This window comes from Molossus molossus, unplaced genomic scaffold, assembly GCF_014108415.1.
Source record: "Molossus molossus isolate mMolMol1 unplaced genomic scaffold, mMolMol1.p scaffold_m16_p_1, whole genome shotgun sequence".
Lineage (NCBI taxonomy): Eukaryota > Metazoa > Chordata > Mammalia > Chiroptera > Molossidae > Molossus > Molossus molossus.
In genome coordinates, this window is record NW_023425344.1 from 50,567,173 (window position 1) to 50,587,862 (window position 20,690).

The following is a 20,690-nucleotide window of genomic DNA, read 5'->3' on the forward strand; positions in this document are numbered from 1 at the left end:
CATTGACTCCTTTTTCTCAAACATAACATTGATTTTCTCTATGGTTCTGACCTCAGCCTCATTCTGTTTTGACCATATACCTTTATCATCTTGCATTAAAAAAAATTTAATGAACACCTATAGTCTGATGGTGCCAAAATACATAGAGACAAACCTGAATTTCTGCAGCTCAATTTAGACTGACACGCCAAATAATTTCCTGTTTATTTTTCTATTTCACAAATACAAATACAAGCACCATGAGTATCTTTTCCCTTGAGTTTCTTGTCCATGGAATGTATCCATGTGAATTTACATTTTCTTCCAAATTTGCTTGCTTTATATTTTTTTGGTATAATAAAATGAACAGGATTGTAGTATTTAAAGGAGTTGCTTTTACAGATAATTTCATAAATTTTTAGGATTTGTACTCTCTTCTTGGAACTCTCCAGATTCTGACTTTTCTCATGAATATAGGACACAGTTTTTTTTGTTTGTTTGTTTTGTCCTAATGGAATAGTTTAAAAAAATAAGCATGGTTTGGTCAAGATGGCAGTGTAGGTAAATGTGGTACTCATATTTTCCTACAACCATATCAAAATTAAAACTGAACTATAGAACAATCCTTATTCAGAACCACCTGAAATCCAGCAAGTCCTACATCTAAGGGTGTAAAGGAGAAGCCATATTGACACTGTAGGAGGGGTTGGACACAGAAGCAGCAGGTCCCACATCCACCTGTGTTGGATAAAAATCAGAAGTGATATCTCAGATGCAGAGGTCTCTCCTGAGGAGTGAGGCTCCCAGCCCCACACTAGGCCCTGCAGCCCAGCATTCCAGTGCCAGAAATAGAAGTCTGCATAACTCCGGGTTGTGAAACCAGCAGGGATTATGCCTAAGTGAGACAGAACTTTTGGAGCCCTTGGCTTTCCTCTTAAAGGGCCAGTGGGGTGACTTACTCAGACTCACTGTCTTTGAGTTCCAGCTCTAGGACATCAGGGACTGATGGGGAGGAACTGAGTAGTCTGAAATCAGGGGCTAGAGAGCCAGACAGAAAGCTTTCTCGTGGATAGAAGTGCTGATATAGGCCATTGTTCCCTTTCTAGGTCCTCCTTGATAGGTGGTTGACATAATTGAGTTTTGATCAACCTGGCTAATCCTGTATGCCTCACTCTGGTGAATCTCTGAGAGCTTGACCCACCCAATGTGAGGGCCTAACTCAATTTTTGCCATACAAACAACCTGTCTTGGCACAGGTTGTGGCTAACCTTCATAAAATCAAACACGTTGCAGCTGGCCTTGATTCACAGCTTGGCCTCTACTGGGTACCTCCAACCCTGGAATAAAAGCAGCCACCTGAAGATTGTTTTGTACCTCATGCCAGGTGGCCCTGGGCAGGGCATAGGTGGTACTTGACCTTGACCAACACCTCCTGAGAGCCCCAAAGCCAGTGTACCGGTAGACCAGGTCTAAGCACCACCCAAATGCCTTCACTAAAAATACAGTCAAGGTCTGTACTTACTTGGCACCAGGGGCCACTGAAGTAAGTCCTGCTCTGTGTCTGTGTGGTGAGCCCCTGCACAGCTGATCCTCCACGGTGGTTAAAGTTGGTCCTCATAGCCAATCAGCCTGGGGGTCAATCCCTTCCACGGAGATATCAACAACAATAAAGGCTCAAGTATAACAGGGGGGTGTACACAACCCACACAGGGGACACACCTGAATTTTTTTCCCAGATAAGGTGATTGGGGAGGCTGTGTCCCTGGAACCTGCAAGACACCTACTATGTAAGGCCATGTTATCAAGCCCAGGAGACTTAGTAGCTCCACCTAATACATAGAAACAAATGCAGGGAGACAGCCAAAATGAAGAGACAAAGAAACATGTCCACATGAAAGAATAGAACAAAACTCCAGCAAAAGAACTAAACCAAAAAGGGTCAAATAATCTACAAGATGCTGAGGTGAAAACACTAGTTTTAAGGATGTTTAAAGAACTTAGGAAAAGCACAGAATTACTTAGTGAGAACTATGAAAAAGAGATAGGAAACATAAAAAGGAAGATAGCAAACATAAAAAAATAACCAGTTAAAAATAAAGAATGCACTAACTGAAATGAATAACTTCTGGTTCTCAACCGTCCTAATGCCATGACCATTTAATACAGTTCCTCATGTTGTGGTGACCCCCCAACCATAAAATTATTTTTGTTGCTACTTCATAACTGTAATTTTGCTTTGTTATGTCTTCAGCGACCCCTGTGAAAGGGTTGTTCAACCCCCAAAGGGGTCGCGACCCATAGGTTGAGAACTGCTGCTACAGGGAATCAACAGTGGAATAGGTGAAGCAGAGGATAAAATCAGAAATTTGGAAGGTAAGGAAGCAGAAAAAACCAATCAGAACAGAAAAAATAATCCACAACAATGAGAATAGTATGAGGAACTTATGGGACAATTTCAAGCTTACCAACACTTGCCTCATGGAGGATCCAGAAGGAGAGAGAGAGGAAGAAATTGAAAACATGTGCAAAAAAATAATGACAGGAACTTTCCTAAACTAGTGAAGGAAATAGACATTCAAGTCCAGGAAACACAGAGTCCCAAACAAGTTGAACCTAAGGAGATCCACACCAAGACACATCATAATTAAAATACCAAAGGTTAAAGACAAAGAGAGAATCTTCAAAACGGCGAGAGAAAAGCAATTAGTTACAAGGGAGCTCCCATAAGACAGTCAGCTGATTCTTCAACAGAAACTCTGCAGGCCAGAGAGGATTGGCAAGAAATATTCCAAGTAATGAAAAGCAAGGACCTGCAACCAAGATTACTCTACCCCGCAAAGCTTTTATTTAGAATTGAAAGACATAGACCTTTCCAGACAAGAAAAGCTGAAGGAGATCATTACCACCTAACTACTCTTACAAGAAATGTTAAAGGGTCTTCTGTAAAAAGAGTAATAAAAAATAGATTAAAATTATAAATAATAAAATGGCAGTAAATACATATTTATCAACAATTACTTTAAATGCAAATGGATTAAAGGCTCCAATCAAAAGTCCTATGGAGGCTGAATAGATAACAAAGCAAGACCATTACATATGCTGGTTACAAGAGACTCACTTCAGATTGAAAGACACACAGAATGAAAGTAAAGGGATGGAAAATGATATTTTGTGCAAATGGAAATAAACAAAAACTGGGTTAGCAATACTTATAGCAGATAAAATAGACTTTAAAATAAAGGCTATATAAGAAGAAACAAAGAGGGACCCAGTAATTTTACTTCTGGGTATTCATACAAAGAAACCCTAGATACTTATCCAAAAAGACATATATGTCCATATGTTCATTGCAGCATTATTTACAATAGCCAAGATAGGAAAATAACCTAAATGTCCCTCAATAAATGACTGAATAAAGAAGAAATGATGCACATACACAATCAAATATGAATTAGCCACACATAAAAAATGAAATCTTGCCACCTGCAATAATATGGATGGACTTAGAGGGCATTGTGCTGAGTGAAATAAGTCATACAGAGGAAGATAAATGCCATATAATTTCACCTACATGTGGAGTCTGAGAAACAAAATAAACAAACAAGCAGAACAGAAATCGACTCGTTGAGACAGAACATTTTGTCATTTGCCTGACGGGAGAGGAGTTAGGAGAACAGGTGAATATAGTGAATGGATTAAGAAGTACAAATTAGTAGTTACAGAGTAGTCTAAAGATGTAGAGTACAGCATAGGGAATATAGTCAATAATATAGTAACATATATGCATGGTTTGAGCTGGGTAGTAGATCACTAACTAATTTATATAATGTTTAATCACTGGGTTGTACTCCTGCAACTATTATATTATATATCATCTGTACTAAGAAATAAAAAATAATTTAAAATAATAAAATCACACTTCTAAATGTTCTCTCTTATGATTAGTGATGTTGAGCATTTTTTAAATATGTAACCTGGTCATTTGTATGTCTTGTTTGGAGAAGTGTCTATTCAGGTCCTCTGCCTATTTTTTAATAGGATTGTTTGTCCTCCTTTGGTTGGGTTGTATGAGTACTTTATATATCTTAGATATTAACCACTTGTCTGATGTATTATTGGCAAATATGTTCTCCCAGAGAGTGGTTTCCCTTTCATTTTGATTCTGGTTTATTTTGCCGTGCAGAAGCTTTTTTGATTGATATAATCCCATTTATTAATTTTTTTTTTCTTTGCTTCTTGTCCTGGGTGATAGATCAGTAAAAATTCTGCTACCTGTGATGCCTGAGATTTTGTTGCCTACATTTTCTTCTAGGATTTTTATGGTTTCATGAATTACATTTAGTCTTTTATCCATTTTGAGTTTATTATTGTGTATGGTATAAGTTGGTGGTCTAGTTTCACTTTTTTGCTTGTTTCTGTCCAATTTTCCCAGCACCCTTTATTGAAGAGATTGTCTTTTCTCCATTGCATACTCTTGCCTCCTTTGTCAAATAGTAATTGTGCATACTGTCTTGGGTCAATTTCTGGGTTCTCTGTTCTGCTCCATTGATCTATATGCCTATTCTTGTGCCAGAACCAAGCTATTTTGATTATAATGGCTTTGTAGTATAACTTGATATCTGGTATTTTGATCCCTTCTACTTTGTCCTTTTTCAAGATTGCTGTGGCTATTCAGGATCTTTTTTGGTTCAATATAAATTTGGATTATTTGTTCTAGATCTGTGAAATATGCTGTTGGTACTTTAATAGGGTTTGCATTGAATCTGTAAGTTGCCTTGTGAAGTGTGAAAATTTTAATAATGTTAATTCTTCCAATCCATGAACAAGGTATGTGCTTCCACTTTTCTATATCTTCCTCTATTCCTTTTTCAATGTCCTGTAGTTTTCTGAGAACAGGTCTTTTACCTCCTTGGATAAGTTTATTCCTAGGTATTTTACTTTTTTGTTGTAATGGTAAATGGGATGTTTTTAATTTTCCTTTCTGATTGTTCATTATTAGTGTATAAGAATGCCATCGATTTCTGGATATTAATTTTGTGTCTTAGTACTTTGCCAAATTTATTTATTAAATCTAGTAGATTTTTTATGGAGTATTTAGGGTTTTCTATGCACAATATTGTGTCATATGCAAATAATGACAGTTTCAGTTCCTCCTTTCAGTTTGGATGCCTTTTATTTTTTATTCTTGTCTAATTGCTATGACTAAGACTTCCAGTACTATGTTAAATAACAGTGGCAAAAGTAGCCAATTTTTAAAGGAAAAATGGTTCTTAAGGGAAATGCTTTTAGCTTTTGTTCATTGAGTATGAGGTTGGTGCACATTTTTCATATATGGCCTTTATAGTGTTAAAATACAGTCCCTCTATTCCCTCATTGCTTAGCATTTTTTTCAGAAATGGGTGCTGGATTTTGTCAAATAATTTTTCAGTGTCTATTGATATTATCATATGGTTTTTTTGTTTGTTTGTTTTGTTTTTTTATCCTCACCCGAGGACATTTTTCCATTTTTTTTGTTGTTCAGCTAGAGCGGGAGGGAGAGAGAGGAAGAGAGAGAGAGAAACATAGATGTGAAGGGACACATCGAGTGGCTGCCACCCGCACAACCAACCAGGGCCGGGGACAAACTGCAACCGAGGTATGTGCCCTTAGCGGGAACCGAACCCGGGTCTCTCTGTACCGCAGGCTGATGCTCCAACCGCTGAGCCAAACCGGCCAGGGCTATCATATGGTTTTTATCTTTCATTTTGTTTATGTGGTGTATCACATTTATTGATTTGTGAATATTGTACCAGCCTTGCATCCCTGGGATGAATCCCACTAAGTCATGGTGAATAATTTTTTTAATATATTGCTAAATCTGATTTGCCAATATTTGGTTGAGGATTTTGGCATCTATGTTAATAAGAAATGTTGGCTTGTAGTTTTCTTTGTAGTGTCTTTTTTTAAATTAATTTTTGCTACAGATGTTTCTCATTTTTTCCCCATTGACACCCTCCTTCCAGTCTCACCACCTGCCCCCTTCCCAGCATTGTTATCTATGCCCATGGTTACACATACATGCATATAAATTTGGTGGTTTATAGTGTCTTTATCTGGTTTTGGAATTAGGTTTATACTGGTTTCATAAAAAATCTTGGAAGTCTCCCTTCTTCTTGAAATTATTGAAATAGTTTGAGGAGAATGGGTATAGTTCTTCTTTGAATGGTTGGTAAAACTCCCCCATTTAAATAGCCATCTTTGCACACACAGTCATCTAGTATCCATAGTGAGTTTCTCAGTCTCCTCCAGAGCCAAACAAGAAACTCTTTCTCAAAATGACCATACCTATTAGCTCTAACATTCTCAAAGCCCCAGATAAGATCTGCGTTTTATTATTACTATTATTATTATATTTTGAATGGGTTCTATATATTTACCATTGTTTATTTATTTTGCTATAAAAAATAATGACTGACAGAAGGTGAAAGGATTAGCTGAAGAATATATGTGCATAACTCATAGATACAGACAAGAGTGTGATAATGGGCACAAGGAAGTGGGGAGTGGCCTGGGTGGGAGCAGACAAAGGAGAGAAAATAGGAGAAAAAAATAAGGATATCTCTAATAGTGCCAACAACAAAAATGAAGTTAAATATATTTTTGAAAATTAAATTTATTGGAGTGACATTGGTTAGTAAAATTATAAAGTTTTCAAATATACAATTACATAATTGATCACCAGTAGGTTGCATTGTATGTTTACCACCTAGTCAAATATCCTTTTGTCACCATATAGTTGACCCTCTTTTTAGATTTACATTTCAAACCAACCTTTCATGACCCTTTAAGAAACATTGTATCCACCAGGCTTTAACATACAAGTGACGTGGTCCCTTGTACCATAGCCTAAACCATCAACGTGGTCATCACTTGTTCTCCATTGTACTGAATATATATTTATATATGCAAAACACACAAACATGCAAACATGTAATAATTTTGCCTAAGAAAGCCATTTAGCATTGGCTCTTCTGCTTTTTCTCAGTGTTAACAAGTACAAGATGAAACAATTTGTTTTACAATCTAGAGAATTGTCATCATATTCAGAAAACAGGACTTTCAGGAAATTAATGAGGGGTTCTGGCCCCTGTGTCTTCATACATTGTATCTCATAGCTTCTGTCATTGTGTCACTTCCCAAGGCTCCAAGGGTACTTGATACATATTGTGTCTCAAATTCTATTGCAGAAAATTCACCAATCTAGTGAATTCACGATGAACCACAGGACAGTAAGACAATAGTGTTTTCTGCAAACTAAAATGAAGTGCAAGATTAAACTAGTCCTTAAAAATGTCCCATGAGGTGAAAATCTCTGTTTTGTAAGATAGACCCAAAACTTTTCTGGCATTATTTTCTTCTTTTTCTTTAGTTTTAGAGTCAGAATGGAGAAAACTACATTCATCAGATGACTAGCTATAATGCAAGTATTAGGAATTTATCTGAAACATCAATTAAAATACCAACTGTAATATATATTACCACCTCATTAAATGGGGTTGGTTTTAAATCATTAAGATTGCTCATATAGTAACATATGCATGCCCTCCATTCATGGATTAAGACCTAGAGAGAAGGTATAGCCTGTGCTACCAAACAGTGGGAGCACAAATAAGTTTGCTCCTGAGATCTAGGCACCTCTTTTAATGCACATTCTTGTGTGTTCGTTGTCTGTAAAAATAAAATAAAAACCTATTGTGTTCCATCAGTGTAAACTGTTTGAGTCCTGTGAATTCTTTCAGCGATCAACAACCTAAGGTGGTGATTATGAAAATAACACAGGCGGAACAGAAAAAACCCACCTCTGAATAATATACAGAGAGGAAAAGGACACAGGAATTAACCTGCAAGTTCTCTATCATAACCAGCTTCTTATTTTTCAAATTTCACCCCAATGAGGCTAAAACTATGCATTTCACAACAGCATTATCCAGTTGCTGCACAGCTCTGAAGAAACCAGGTCCTATACCTTATGACTGAATTGTATTCAAGTCTAAAAGCAAACCGGTGATTCTGCATTGGTGAGGTCCACACACAGGGAAGAAGAAGCAGGTGGGCAAGACATTGAAGAAAAAGAATGTGATTTTAAATATACTATGCATTTAAATTTCTACAGTAGCAAGCATGCATATAGCAAAACTCACATATCAAAATGAATTGTTTCAAGCTATTCATCTAGGTTCATAGAAGAATATCACAAGCTCCTGAAAACACCTCTCATGTTCCTTATCAAGATCTATTCCCCTCAGATAACCACTAATTTATTTCACCAGAAATTAATTTTCGTAGATTTCAATAGAGCGCATTTATAAGTTTATGAACTCTGTTATGTTTTGTATATGGTTACTGCCACTCAATAATATTTATATAAAATTCATCCACAATGGCATGTGTGGTAGTTGTTTATTTGCATTTGTGTAGCCGTATAATATTCCATTCCATTGTATATTACAATTTATTTATACAAAATATTGTTGATTTACATTAATGTTGATTTTAGTTTAAGGTCTTAAGAACAATACTCCTAAGAACGTGGGGTACATATATTTAGTGCACATATATATTATTTCTCTTTGCTATATACTTGAGTGGAACCACTTGTCATGAAATATGAAAATGTTTACCTTGTACAAAGGCTGACACTGGTTTCCAAGGTGCTTGTGCTGTTTTACGTTTTCATCAGCATTGCTTAGCATTCTTGTTGCTTTTTGAAAACACTTGGCATAGCAATTTTCTTTTTTATTTTGTTATTCTGATAATTTGGCATGATATTGTATGGCAGCTTAAATTTGCATTTTCCTGAGGACCAAGATGCTGAATTCCTTTTCATATGTTTACAAGCCAATTAAGGTATTCTCTTTTTGCGAAGTTTCCATACAGTTTTTTTTTTCCTACATACTACTGTATCAGTTGTCTTTCTTACTGAAATAGGGCAATTAAATTTAAGCAAGTTAGATACTGAATCCAGAAGAAGGGTTATGCTTGACCATGCCAAGTTTAATATTACTTAGATCTTGGGTGTGGTGGCCAAGAAGGCAAGTGAACATATGAGTTTGGAGATGAGTAAGTGTGAAGAAATACATTTAGATGCTCTCAGACTATGGATGGATGAAGGCCATAAAACAAATCCATATCAGCCAGAGGAAGGCTAACTCCTAGGGTACTCCAACCCTAACTGGTTTGGAAAAGGAAATATCAGAAGGGAGACTACAAAGAAGTGGCTAGTGAGTAAAGAGAGAAACCAAAGTCTTAACAGTTTTAGGATTTCAAATGAAGAGAAATATGATATTTCAAAAAGGAAATGATGATTCACTACCAAATAGCTCTGAGAGGATGGGTAATATGAACAAAGTTTATCAAGATGAAAGTTATTGGTGACCTTGGGAAAATAAGTGGTTTCAGTAGGAACAAAAGCTTGATGGGACCAGGCTGAAGAGAGAATAACATTTGAGATCATTGAAAGGGCAGTATGAATACTTCTATGCTAATTGCCAAAGGGTAACCTAAAGTACTGGGAGAAGTTTGGAGGTGCACTCTTAATGATGGAATTTTTGTTTCATTTAAGATGAAAGATATGATATAATAAGTTCAGTTTGCTCTTGATCCTGAAGGTGATGAAAACTTTGAGGGTGCAGAAAAGATGGAATAATTACTAGAGATGAATCACTGTGTGAACTCAAGTGAATGGACTTGAGTGTACACTGCAGGATTGGTAGAGGGATAATTCCTCACAAAGAAACAATTACTCGATAAATGAAATAATTAATATCAGCGATCCTGTAAGTTTTAGGGTCTTGAGAAATTCTCGCTAAATCCCTATAACACAGCTTGCTCTGATTTTGGTGCTGGCTCTTGTCACTCTGATACAAGTCAAGTCCTTAGTATGGTGCAGCAGGAAACTCTTATCATGTAATGTCCTGTGCAGTGGACTAATCACATTCAAACCTCAGTAAAACCCTTTGAGTTGGCTGTTACATAGATGTGGAAATTCAGGCTCAAAAAATTTCAAGTAACTTTCAAAGTATGATTCAGCTGCTATGTTGCAGAGCTGTGAATCAAATTTCACATTTAAACATTTCTTTGGAGGGGGGTGACCATAAAATTTTATATCTGATGCTAGTTACTTCTGAGGATGAAAGGCCTTGGTATAATGGGTTAATGGGGACTATGGGTGTAAACAAAGACTCTCTAGAACAAACACAGAATATGAATATCTTTTTCCTCCACTTTTTGATATCTTCTAATATTCAAATCAAAGCATTCCATTTACTTTCAATATTTCATGGCTATTTTCAACAATAGTAATCATCTAAAGTTAATATTAAAGAGGAAAATTATGTTTGAAAGATTTAATAAAGTCAGGAAAACTTAATATGCATAAAATATTAATTTATTGAAATGACTGTTTAGGAAAATAATAATAAGCACAATTCCAGAAACTACTTTTTTACATATTTTTGATATGGTTATGATATTTCCAATTCAAAATTATAATTTGTGGTATATTTTAAATAAAAATTTCAAAAATAGAAGTTTTGAGTCAAATTAAAATCAAGATGAATGTTATATAATACTTAAAATAAATAAAGAAATACATTTTTTCCATGTAGAATCATTTTTAAATTGTTACTTTTCCTGATATCACGATACAAATATTGAAAATATGCCACATTTCCCGTCGCAGTCAGTTCTATGGAATAAAAAACAAATACAGAATTAGTTCTTTTAATGTATAACCACATGTTTATCTCCATTTGTAATCTTGGTGTGACTATTAATTTAGAGAAATTTTATTACAAATGCACTATGTTGTGCCCCATCTGCACATAAAATTTTCCAAAGACCAAATAACATTTAAATTGGAATTATTTTAATGAGCTATCTAGTCTACCTACTCACTAAAACATTTGTATCTTAAGCATCTCAGCTATATTCTGTTCCTTTTTTAATCCTTACCCTGGGATTAATTAACTTTATTTTGAGCCATGAATTAAAAGACATTATGTAAATTTTAAATGTGATAAAACTATTAAATTTTGGGGGGGTCTAAGGTAGAAATGAGATTGCAAGTTAATATTTTTAAAATGCTCAAACATATTTACATAAAAGTGAATGAAAGTATTTGTAGTTTTTTTTTCTAAATATTATGATAATCCAGCATAAGGCATGGGTACTTAAAAAAAAAAATCAAATCTGTCAATAACACAATTAAAATTAATAAAATACTAGTATCATATTTCAGGTAAATACATAATAATGAAGTATTTTGATATTCATGATACATTGATAATTAATAAATAATTTTGTATTAACTATAAAAATAATCAACCTAATCTCCAAACTACTACCCTGGCTGGTTTGGCTCAGTAGTTAGAGCGTCAGCCTGTGGACCAATGACTCACGGGTTTAATTCCGGTCAAGGGCACCTACCTGGGTTGGGGTTCACCCCCAGCCCTGGTTGGGGTCATGTGGGAGGCAGCCAATCCAAGTGTCTCTCTCACATCAATTTCTCTCTCTCCCTCTATGTATCTATCTATCTTTCTATCTCTCCCTCCACTCTATCTGAAGATAATCATAAATAGAAAAAAATATATATATAATCTTCAAACTCCCAAAGCTTACCAAAAGTGAGGGGCAAACATGCACTTTGAAATCCTCTTAAACCTTAAAAAACAAAACAAAACCAAAAAAACTATAATTCATTGTTTGGCAATAATACTTCTAAAAGTTCAATGGTCAGGTGAGTGGGTAGAAGTAGACAAAGCTAAGGGGAATAAAAGGTGATGAAAAAATAAATTAAAATTAAACTTGATGAAATAAGAATCTCATTTGTATGCTATCACATGTACATATATCAAAAACAAGATGTGCATTAAAGCATGTAGAGAATAGATGTGCACAAGGAAAATTTCAAAAATTGAGATAATAAAACTTCTCTATTCTACAGTCAGATTACCAAATTTAATTCTATCTTTAGTAAATTTTAATTTTCTTTATCTATATTCTCAACAGATCAATTAAATCAAAATCTCTGAAATAATTTCTTCCAAATACTCAGTATCTTCTACAAAGAAAATCCGAACAATTATAACTAAATCTCTATGAGTAGTCCTAGATGTTGAGATTTTGGGGGAAAACAACTTTTCTAGGTTATTTTATTGTGTAACTAGTGTTGAGAATCACTGATGTAAACTATGTACATTTGGATATCCATTCAATATTCATTTATTCTTTTATTGTGAATCTCTCACTTCTTCTATCATATCCACATCATGAATGAAAGAGCAGAGTTAGTAAATAGGGACTTACTTGTTGGAAATTGTGACCTGGGCCAGCAGGCTGAGTCACAGGGTAGAACTCCCTGGTAGGGTCAAGCAGAGGCTCTTGATACAGCAGAAGAGTCTGGACGGGCATAGCTCTCTGGAGTTGGGTCATCACTTTTTGGGAAAAAGGCAGAGCATTGGGGTGAGAAAGGGAGAACAGGGACTGAGTAGGAAGCGTGGGAGTCTGAACAAGAGTCTGGGGGACCTGAGACATCAGGGCCTGGAGCACAGGCAAAGGAAGCTGTGCATTTCTTAGATCAGTGAGATTTGGGATTTGGCGCTGAACAATTGGCACTACAGGAGACTTAAGAAGTGGCATCACTTTGTGCTTAGGAAAGATGGTCTCCTTAGTACTGGGGACTCCCATCACTTCAGGCTGAAGGACAGGCAGCACCATAGCAGGCTGAGCAAGAGGCAGGATGTTTTGTGAAAGAACAGGGTAAGAGATGGGCTCAGGGTAACGAGGGCGAAGAGGCTGCGGCTGGACAATGGGCTGGATTTGGGCCTGGCGCTCATCCTGGAAAAACAGAAAAAGAATCTTTGAGTCTATGATTCAGCTATAATTATTATTCATGATGAATTATCCTCCTCCCTATTGAAGAATCCTGAGAGAAAGAGAGAAAGAAAATTTTTTTCTTGTGCTGGTTACGAATTTATATTGGAGTCATGTGAAGACAAGTTAAGTACTCTTGCAGGATGTCTCATTAACCCACTCCCTTCATAGCTGGACCCAGATCACACTGAAATCAATAATTGGGGATTTCAGGCTTGTTTCTTCTGCTGTGAGTTGCCTTCAATAGCTGTGGGTAGCTGTGCAGTTTGGTATTCAGAGTGCATGAACTTTTCAACATAATGTGATAATAGTAGACCAAATTGTTTTCATATAATGAAGATTAATTTTAAAAAAACTTAGAGAAATTTTTGTAAGGTTTACTTGTGTGTTTTGATGAAAAGTAAATATTATTATTATTATTATTAGTAGTAGTAGTATTTTAGAGACAAAGGAAGGGAGATAAAGATAAAAACATCGATGTGAGAGAGATCTATTGGCTGCCTCCTGCACACCCCCTGGCAGGGATCAAGTCTGTATCCCGGGCATGTGACCCAACCGGGTGGTGAACCAGGACTGTTCAGTCCACCGGACAACATTCAGTCCAATGAGCCACACCAGCCAGGCGAAAAGTAAATGTTAATCTGTGGCTTGATTGAAGGAGTTATTCAACATCATTTTGTAAATTAATTTTGATGTAGCAAAATATTTGTTGTAAGTTGTAAACAAACCCAGCCATTAGTAAAAAAAAGAAAGAGAAGTTGTAATATTACAATTAAATATGTTCCCACATGTGTAATTTAATTAAAGAATTCTTCGTTGCCTTAGAAAATCTTTGTTTTTAAGCATCTCTGCTGCTCAGTAATAGTATGACATTGTCCCACGGTTGTGTGCTCTATTGTTATGTACCTCCCTCCCCTCATCTGTGCAGTAGAAATTCTTTTATGAACTGCATTACTCATAAATGTTAATATGAAACACATACAATTTTAAGGTAAATCACTGAATATTTACTGTGTGTCAGCTCATCAACCCTAGGGGATTATGAATATTCTCAGTTTACAAATGAAAATAAAATACAGAGAAACTTGGGCCCAAGGTTATAGAGCTAATCAGTGATCAAATTAGGATTTGTGCCAAACTACCTTCCTATTTCTTTCATCAGCATATCTATCTTGGGAATAAAAGAACCTGTTGTCAACTAGGAAATGTACAACAAGTGTGCATTTGTGGAAAACAGGTATACGTTTACTAGGTGAGAAAATCTATAATTCTTCTTAAGTATTTAGTCTGGATGGTGCAAGTTGATTTTGACCTTTAAAATATACTTTTATTTTAAAAAGCTATTAACAGAGTTTTATTTCTTATACTGGCATTATTCTATTACAATTCTTTACACTGAATATGTACATATTTTGTATGTATTATATTTTATAATAATTTTAGAAATATAATCTTTATGCACAGATTACCTCTTTTTGCTGCTGTTTGTTATTTTCAAATGTCTCGGGTTTCTGCTAAAAAAAAATAACATGGTGAAAACATGACAAAATCTGTAAAAATTAAATATAGCAAATTTTGAAAATGCGTAAATTTAAATATAAGGGTTTTACTTCACTTATGTGAGATATAAAACTGAACTCACAGACACACAATCGTATGTTGGGTACCAGAGGTTGGAGGATAGTAAAGGACAAAGGGGGCCAAATACATGGTGACAGAAGGTGATTTGACTTTGGGTGGTGGGAGCACATGCAATATACAGATCATGTATCAGAGAAATGTACATATGAAACTTCTATGAGCTTATGAACCAATGTCACCTCAATAAACTTAATAAAAATAAATAATTTTACTTTGTTGATGTGCATAATAGATTCCTTCAGAAAAATAAAAGTAAAAATTATATTGTTTTCACAAAAAATTTTTATTTCCTGTGAATCAGAAAATAAAGGCATTTAAAAGGTAATGTGGACACCTTGCTTTTCATATCATTAAAAACTCAGGATAATTACTGAAACTCATATGCTGGGCTGTCGTGCTAAAGCCTCTTCTATAATAAAGACGATGCAGTCAAGGAAGGAAAGAAAATTAGTGAACATGGTACAAAAAGAGGCATTTGATAGAAGCTAAATTTCCCCTCTCACTTTGTTCTTTTCCTATGACAACAAATGATCTCCTAGACACCATCTGATTCTAAAAGAATAGCATTCATTACTATTAACATAATCTGTTAATTATTCTTAGTTCATTTGTTATGTTCAGGCTTCATATTAATTGTAAGAAGTAAATACTTTCCCTAAGGATCTGATAACTTTTGTGAAGAAATAAAGTGTATCCAGGTACCATTTAGCAGTTAATGACAGACCCCCAAAGTGGTGCACGTGTAAATATCTATCTGACCCTCCCAGGCAGATTTAAGACTAAAACTGAGCCTCTGTGCCTCTTATTTACTAAAGTGACCATTGGAATAACCACATGTGTCCATTTGCATGTCTGCCCACCCACGATGTTGCCATTCTTTCCTATGGGCATCTGCTCTTCAGATTGTACCACATCTCCTAGTCAAAGTCTGATCCACAGAGGTGCTCAATAAATGTCACAGCAGAGAATGACGTCAGCGCGGAGACCTCAAGACAGAGGAAAGACTGTACAGTTCACTTAAGGAAGAGAATTGGAGCAGAGTGACACAATTTCAGGTAGCAAGCCAGCATGGAAAGTGCTTGAAGAGTGGATTCTGTAGACATTTATTTTTGCCTTAAACAAATACAATGTAAATTTACATCTGAATTTATATCTCAGAACTAGCTGCATAGACTTAAATGCCCTAAAGTGACACAGTATAAAAGGTATCCAGCATGCACTGTTCCAAAATGGATAATTGCCTCAGAATGAACATTGTCTTACCTCACTGCCCTCAATGTCTTCTACAGTCTGTAAAGGAAAAAGCAAAATCAACATCTGAATCGTCAAAGAATCTTATAATTTTTTTAAGGTTTTTGAAACATCAATGTGGGAGAAAAACATTGATCAGCTGTCTCCTGTCCACTGGGACCAGGGATTGAACCCACGACCTAGGCACATGCTCTCACAAGGAATCAAATCCACAACCTTGTGGTGTATGGGAAGACACTCCAACCAACTGAACCACACCAGCCGTGGCAGAATGGTATTATTTATGGTTAGGAAAATTTCTCTGAATAAAATGTCTTACCACACTGGTTATGCTGAGTTGTTCCTTCTGTAAAGAAAAAGAAAAAACAACAATCATTATTTAGTTTCCATAGCTAATTCATTTTTCCTACTACTTTTACCTTCTTACGCAGAGCTATCTCCTTCACAAATTTAAGAAACAAATAATGTTGTATGTCTTTTGAGAGTCTTGTGTTTCATGTCTTGTATATTTGTTATACATGAATGGTATGTTTTTATTTTACCTAAATGCAGAACAATTTTTGTGGATAACAGAAAGGGAGTTATTTCAGTTTGTATCAAGCACTTTTTATGTTACAAATATGTTCATGGTTATGATTATTGCCCGATGCTCCATCCTCTGGATGTCTTTGGATAGACTCGGGTAGAATTTGGCCCATTGCCCTAGGATAAGAGGTACATAAGTTTCATGACTAGAATAAGATATATTTATCTAGGTTGCACATGCATGCAGTTGTATTGGTGCACCATTACTCTTTTTTTGTAGTTTTTATATTTGTTTCTTCTTGTTTTATTTGTTGTTTATCGGTTTGCTTTTTCTTTAGCAACTGGTTGCAAAGTGCAATAGAAAGCATTGAACCCAGATTTGTGGCTCTTCAGGGCTCTGTTGAAATAATGGGTCAATGTCAATGATTTTCTTAGCAGTAAATAAAAAATATCTTGAAATTTCTGCTTTATTTGTGCATTTTAAATGTTTCTGATATGTCTGGCCAGTGTGGCTCAGAGGACTGATGTTGTTCCCTGGACTGAGAAGTCCTGGTTCAATTCTGGTCAGAGCACAAGCCCAAGGTGCGGCTAGATCCCCAGTAGGGGGTGTGCAGGAGGTAACAGATCCATGTTTCTCTCTCATATTGATGTTTCTATCTCTTTCTCTCTCTAAAAATTCAATAATTTAAAAAAATTTATTAAAATGTTTCTGATATTGTTCTCTATACATGGGATGATATTTCACTATATGTTAATATTTCAGAGATTTTCTTACCTCCCCTGCAAGAGCAAGAGCCACCAGACAGGCAAGGATGAGGACCTTCATGGTTCCCAAGTCCTGTGAATAGGAAACGAGAAAATGGTATTATCGTTGTCAATCTAATATATTTTCTTATTTAGATGGCATTACATTTAAAAAATAAAATAAAATAATTTAAAATTAAAATATCTGCATTATAGAAAAAATACGAATAGAAATTTTTTCATAAACTGATGATACAATCTACTATGGCAACCTAGTCTTACATATCAATTATACACTTCAATGCCAGCCATTCAGAATTTTTCCGCTATTAGCTGCAACCTACCTCACTCTTTTTCATTTTATTTATAATAAAATGTGTTTTTTCGAAAGACAGAAAGAAGTTTTAATTGTCTGCATAAAGCTTTATTAATTGATTCATTTATTTAAAATGAGTAATTTACTTAGCACCCTAACAGCCCGATGCTCTCTAGGGTCTGGGTTGAAAGCAGTGAACAGAACATCAAGGTCTTGGCCCTGATGAATCATCAGATCTATTCAGAATAGAGTAATTTAAAAAATCTACACATAGAAGATCATATTTTATTTTCACGTTTACTTTTGTGAAATAAACAGTTTTCATAAATATTTGTTTTAATCATTTGTCCTTATTTCTAGGAAGACTGAGATTTTTATTTGAGCATTTTATTTTTTTGCTCTGCTTATCCAGATGTTTTCTTAGACCGATGAGTTTGGTTTTCTCTCTGTAAGTACCCACTACATGCTCTTCATTCCCACACACCTAATGATCTCTTCTCCTTTGTGACATATAACTTTAGAGATCATAAGCTATGTCTCTTATTTTTTCTAGCATTTCTTGTTAATTTACAAAAGGATTGGTTTCTCTCACCCAGTCCCCACTACAGACTACTCCTTCTTGTAGCATAACATAAAAAAATTGTTAACATTTTTAAGAAAAATGTACCAAATGCTTGATTTTGTTTTATCTCTATAATTTCTAGTAAAAAAAAAAAAAAATGTTTGTGCTACCAATATACCTTGGCATATAATCTTCAATCTCATATTTATAAACTAAATTTCTTAACTATAAATATTTCATGAAAAAGGTGTCTAATTCATCAGAAAAGATTATTTCCAATGTTTTAAGACTGAAATATTTCTCTTTATTGATCAAAATGTTTCCTATATATTTTTCATGGTTGCTATATAATTATTTTTAATTAAACTTATTGGGGTGACATTGCTTAAGAAAATTATATGTTTCAAGCGTACAATTCTATAACGCATCATCTGTGTATTGCACTGTATATTTACCAGTCAATGTCAAATCTCCTTCAATGACCATGTGACATATTTGGCTGCCTTTACTGTTTACTACCTCTCCTACCCCCTTTTTCCTGTGATAATCACTATACTATTGTCTGTGTCTATGAGTTTTTTTGTCTTGCTTGTTTAGGTGTTGCTTTCAGTTTTCTATCCCACATATGAGTGAAATTACATAGTTCTTGAATTTGTCTGTCTAACTTATTTGACCTAGCATAATATTTCCAATATCCATCCATGTTCTCACAAATAGCATTATTAATTTTACTTTGCTTAAGACCTCCACATGTCTCCAAATAATTTCTTATATTGTCAGGTTTCCAAATAAATAGTATACTGTATTAAAGATTATTATGGTTAGGAAAAATCTCATTACATTTTCCAAATTTTATAATTAGTATTTTATATACCGTTTTTGAAACCAGAATTTTATTACTGACTAATATATTGTAAGGTATTTTTGCTTTCAAATCTCTTTTGTTTTTGTTTTCATGTCATTTTTATTTCTTCTAGAATTTTCTTACAAAGTAAAACTGTTTTTTAACTGAATTCTGTATTTCAGTGTCCATTTTAATATATTTTTGAAATCTGATGACTTGAACAATAAAATGGGCTGTTGCATTTTGTAAACAAGTTCAATGAATACCCTCTTTTTAGAAAATTACTCATGAACATTTCAAGTAGTATGTGTTCCCAAAGACCTTCCATAATTTGTATCTTGACTCATTATGCCACCTCTAGAACTACTTGTTGAATAAAGCTTTCCTAATCATTATTTATATTCCCTTTTAATGATTTAAATATATTTGCTTTAATGACTGTGGTATGTTTAATAAAATTGAAAGATATTTAATTCAGAATATTCTCAAAGTTTTTGTTTTTGTTTTTAAATTTTTATTTATTGATTTAAGAGTGAGAAAGAGAGACATTGATTTGTTGTTACATTTATTAACCGATTCTTGTATGTGCCTTGACCAGGGTTCAAACTTGCAATTTTGGCATATTGGGAAAATGCTCTAACCAACTGAGCTACCCAGCCAGTGCCAGAAAATAAATCTTTTAATATGGTCTGTAAACAAGCTTTATACTAACAAGATAGTTATCACTGTTAGTACATTTTCTTGAACTCATAAAGCTTACATAGTCATTTTAATTTTTACCAACTCTTTATAGACACTTTACTATGTTACCACAAGTTTCAAAAATAAAGTCAGCCTTACTTTAAATAATTTTGTTTCAAAGACTATATTTAAACAATTGTTTTCTTGATATATCACAATAGAGTTTGAAACAAAGCAAAAAAGGGAGATGCATCAATTTATATCTGAAATTCTTACCTTTTTTCCAAAGTGGAGGACCGACGAGAACGAAGAGCTAAGTGGATGGTGGTCTGTCTGTTTCTGTGGCTATTTATACACTGTATTCAATGGCATATTGTGGTTTGAAAAAAAATCAACAATGAGTTTTAATTCTAAGAATTCAGCATAATTAGAAGATGATTTCTGCCTCATACCTGTCCCCAGAAATGCTGGGGGGCACTTGAACAAGGGAGCAATTCACATCTGATGAAGGAATTGTGTCCAGGAAATGCAAATGTCTAATAACTATGAAGACAATCACTAGAAGAGAATGACATTCTGGCTCAGTGCCCAGTTTACTGAGGACACAATTAGGTCTCTAGCACTCGGTGGGTCCTGAAGATCTCCGTCGTGGGGAAATGCTGTAGGAGCACCAGAGATACACAGGGGTTTCACAAAGGCCACAATTGCTTGCTAACTGAGCAGTTGTTGGGCTCTTATGCTGCAATGGAGAAAAATGTCAAATTAACAAGTCCATGACAGTGGCTTCATCTTGCAGTCAAATTTCTCAGCTCTCAGGGCCACTTGATTTGGGAACAATAAATCATTAACTTAAAACCATCATCTTGTATACAAGAAGAATAAGCCTCACTCTGTAAAGAAACATTCAAAAGAAGGAATCTGGATGTCTGCAATAAGCAAAAATTTTGGGTAAAATTGTATGAAAGTCCTGGCTGGTGTGGTCAGTGGATTGAGCATTGTCTCATGCACTAAGAAGTCTGTTTTGGTTCCTGTTTGGGGCACATACCTGGGTTGCGAGCTGGATCCCCAGTAGGGGCACGCAGGAGGCAGCTGATCAATGTTTCTCTCTCACATCAATGTTTCTATCTCTCTCTCCTTTCCTTTCTCTCTAAAAAAAAAAAAAAATCAATAAAAATATATTTAAATGAATAAATAAGTCTGTTATAAAAGTATTATAATACGTCATGGAGACTTAT

At 34.9% G+C, this 20,690-nt stretch overlaps 1 protein-coding gene across 1 annotated transcript in view; it reads right to left on the reverse strand.

Annotated features, from left to right (window-relative positions):
• Positions 1-642: 642 nt before the first annotated feature.
• LOC118625381 (beta-casein-like) overlaps positions 643-20,690 on the reverse strand; it is a 36,853-nt gene continuing 16,805 nt past the window's right edge. The window contains exons 2-7 of the mRNA XM_036254367.1: positions 17,084-17,146; positions 16,103-16,129; positions 15,796-15,822; positions 14,361-14,405; positions 12,325-12,855; positions 643-717 (exon numbers count right to left, since the gene is read on the reverse strand). Of these exons, the coding sequence (XP_036110260.1) occupies positions 643-717; positions 12,325-12,855; positions 14,361-14,405; positions 15,796-15,822; positions 16,103-16,129; positions 17,084-17,146 (768 nt within the window). The remainder of the gene's footprint in view (positions 718-12,324; positions 12,856-14,360; positions 14,406-15,795; positions 15,823-16,102; positions 16,130-17,083; positions 17,147-20,690) is intronic.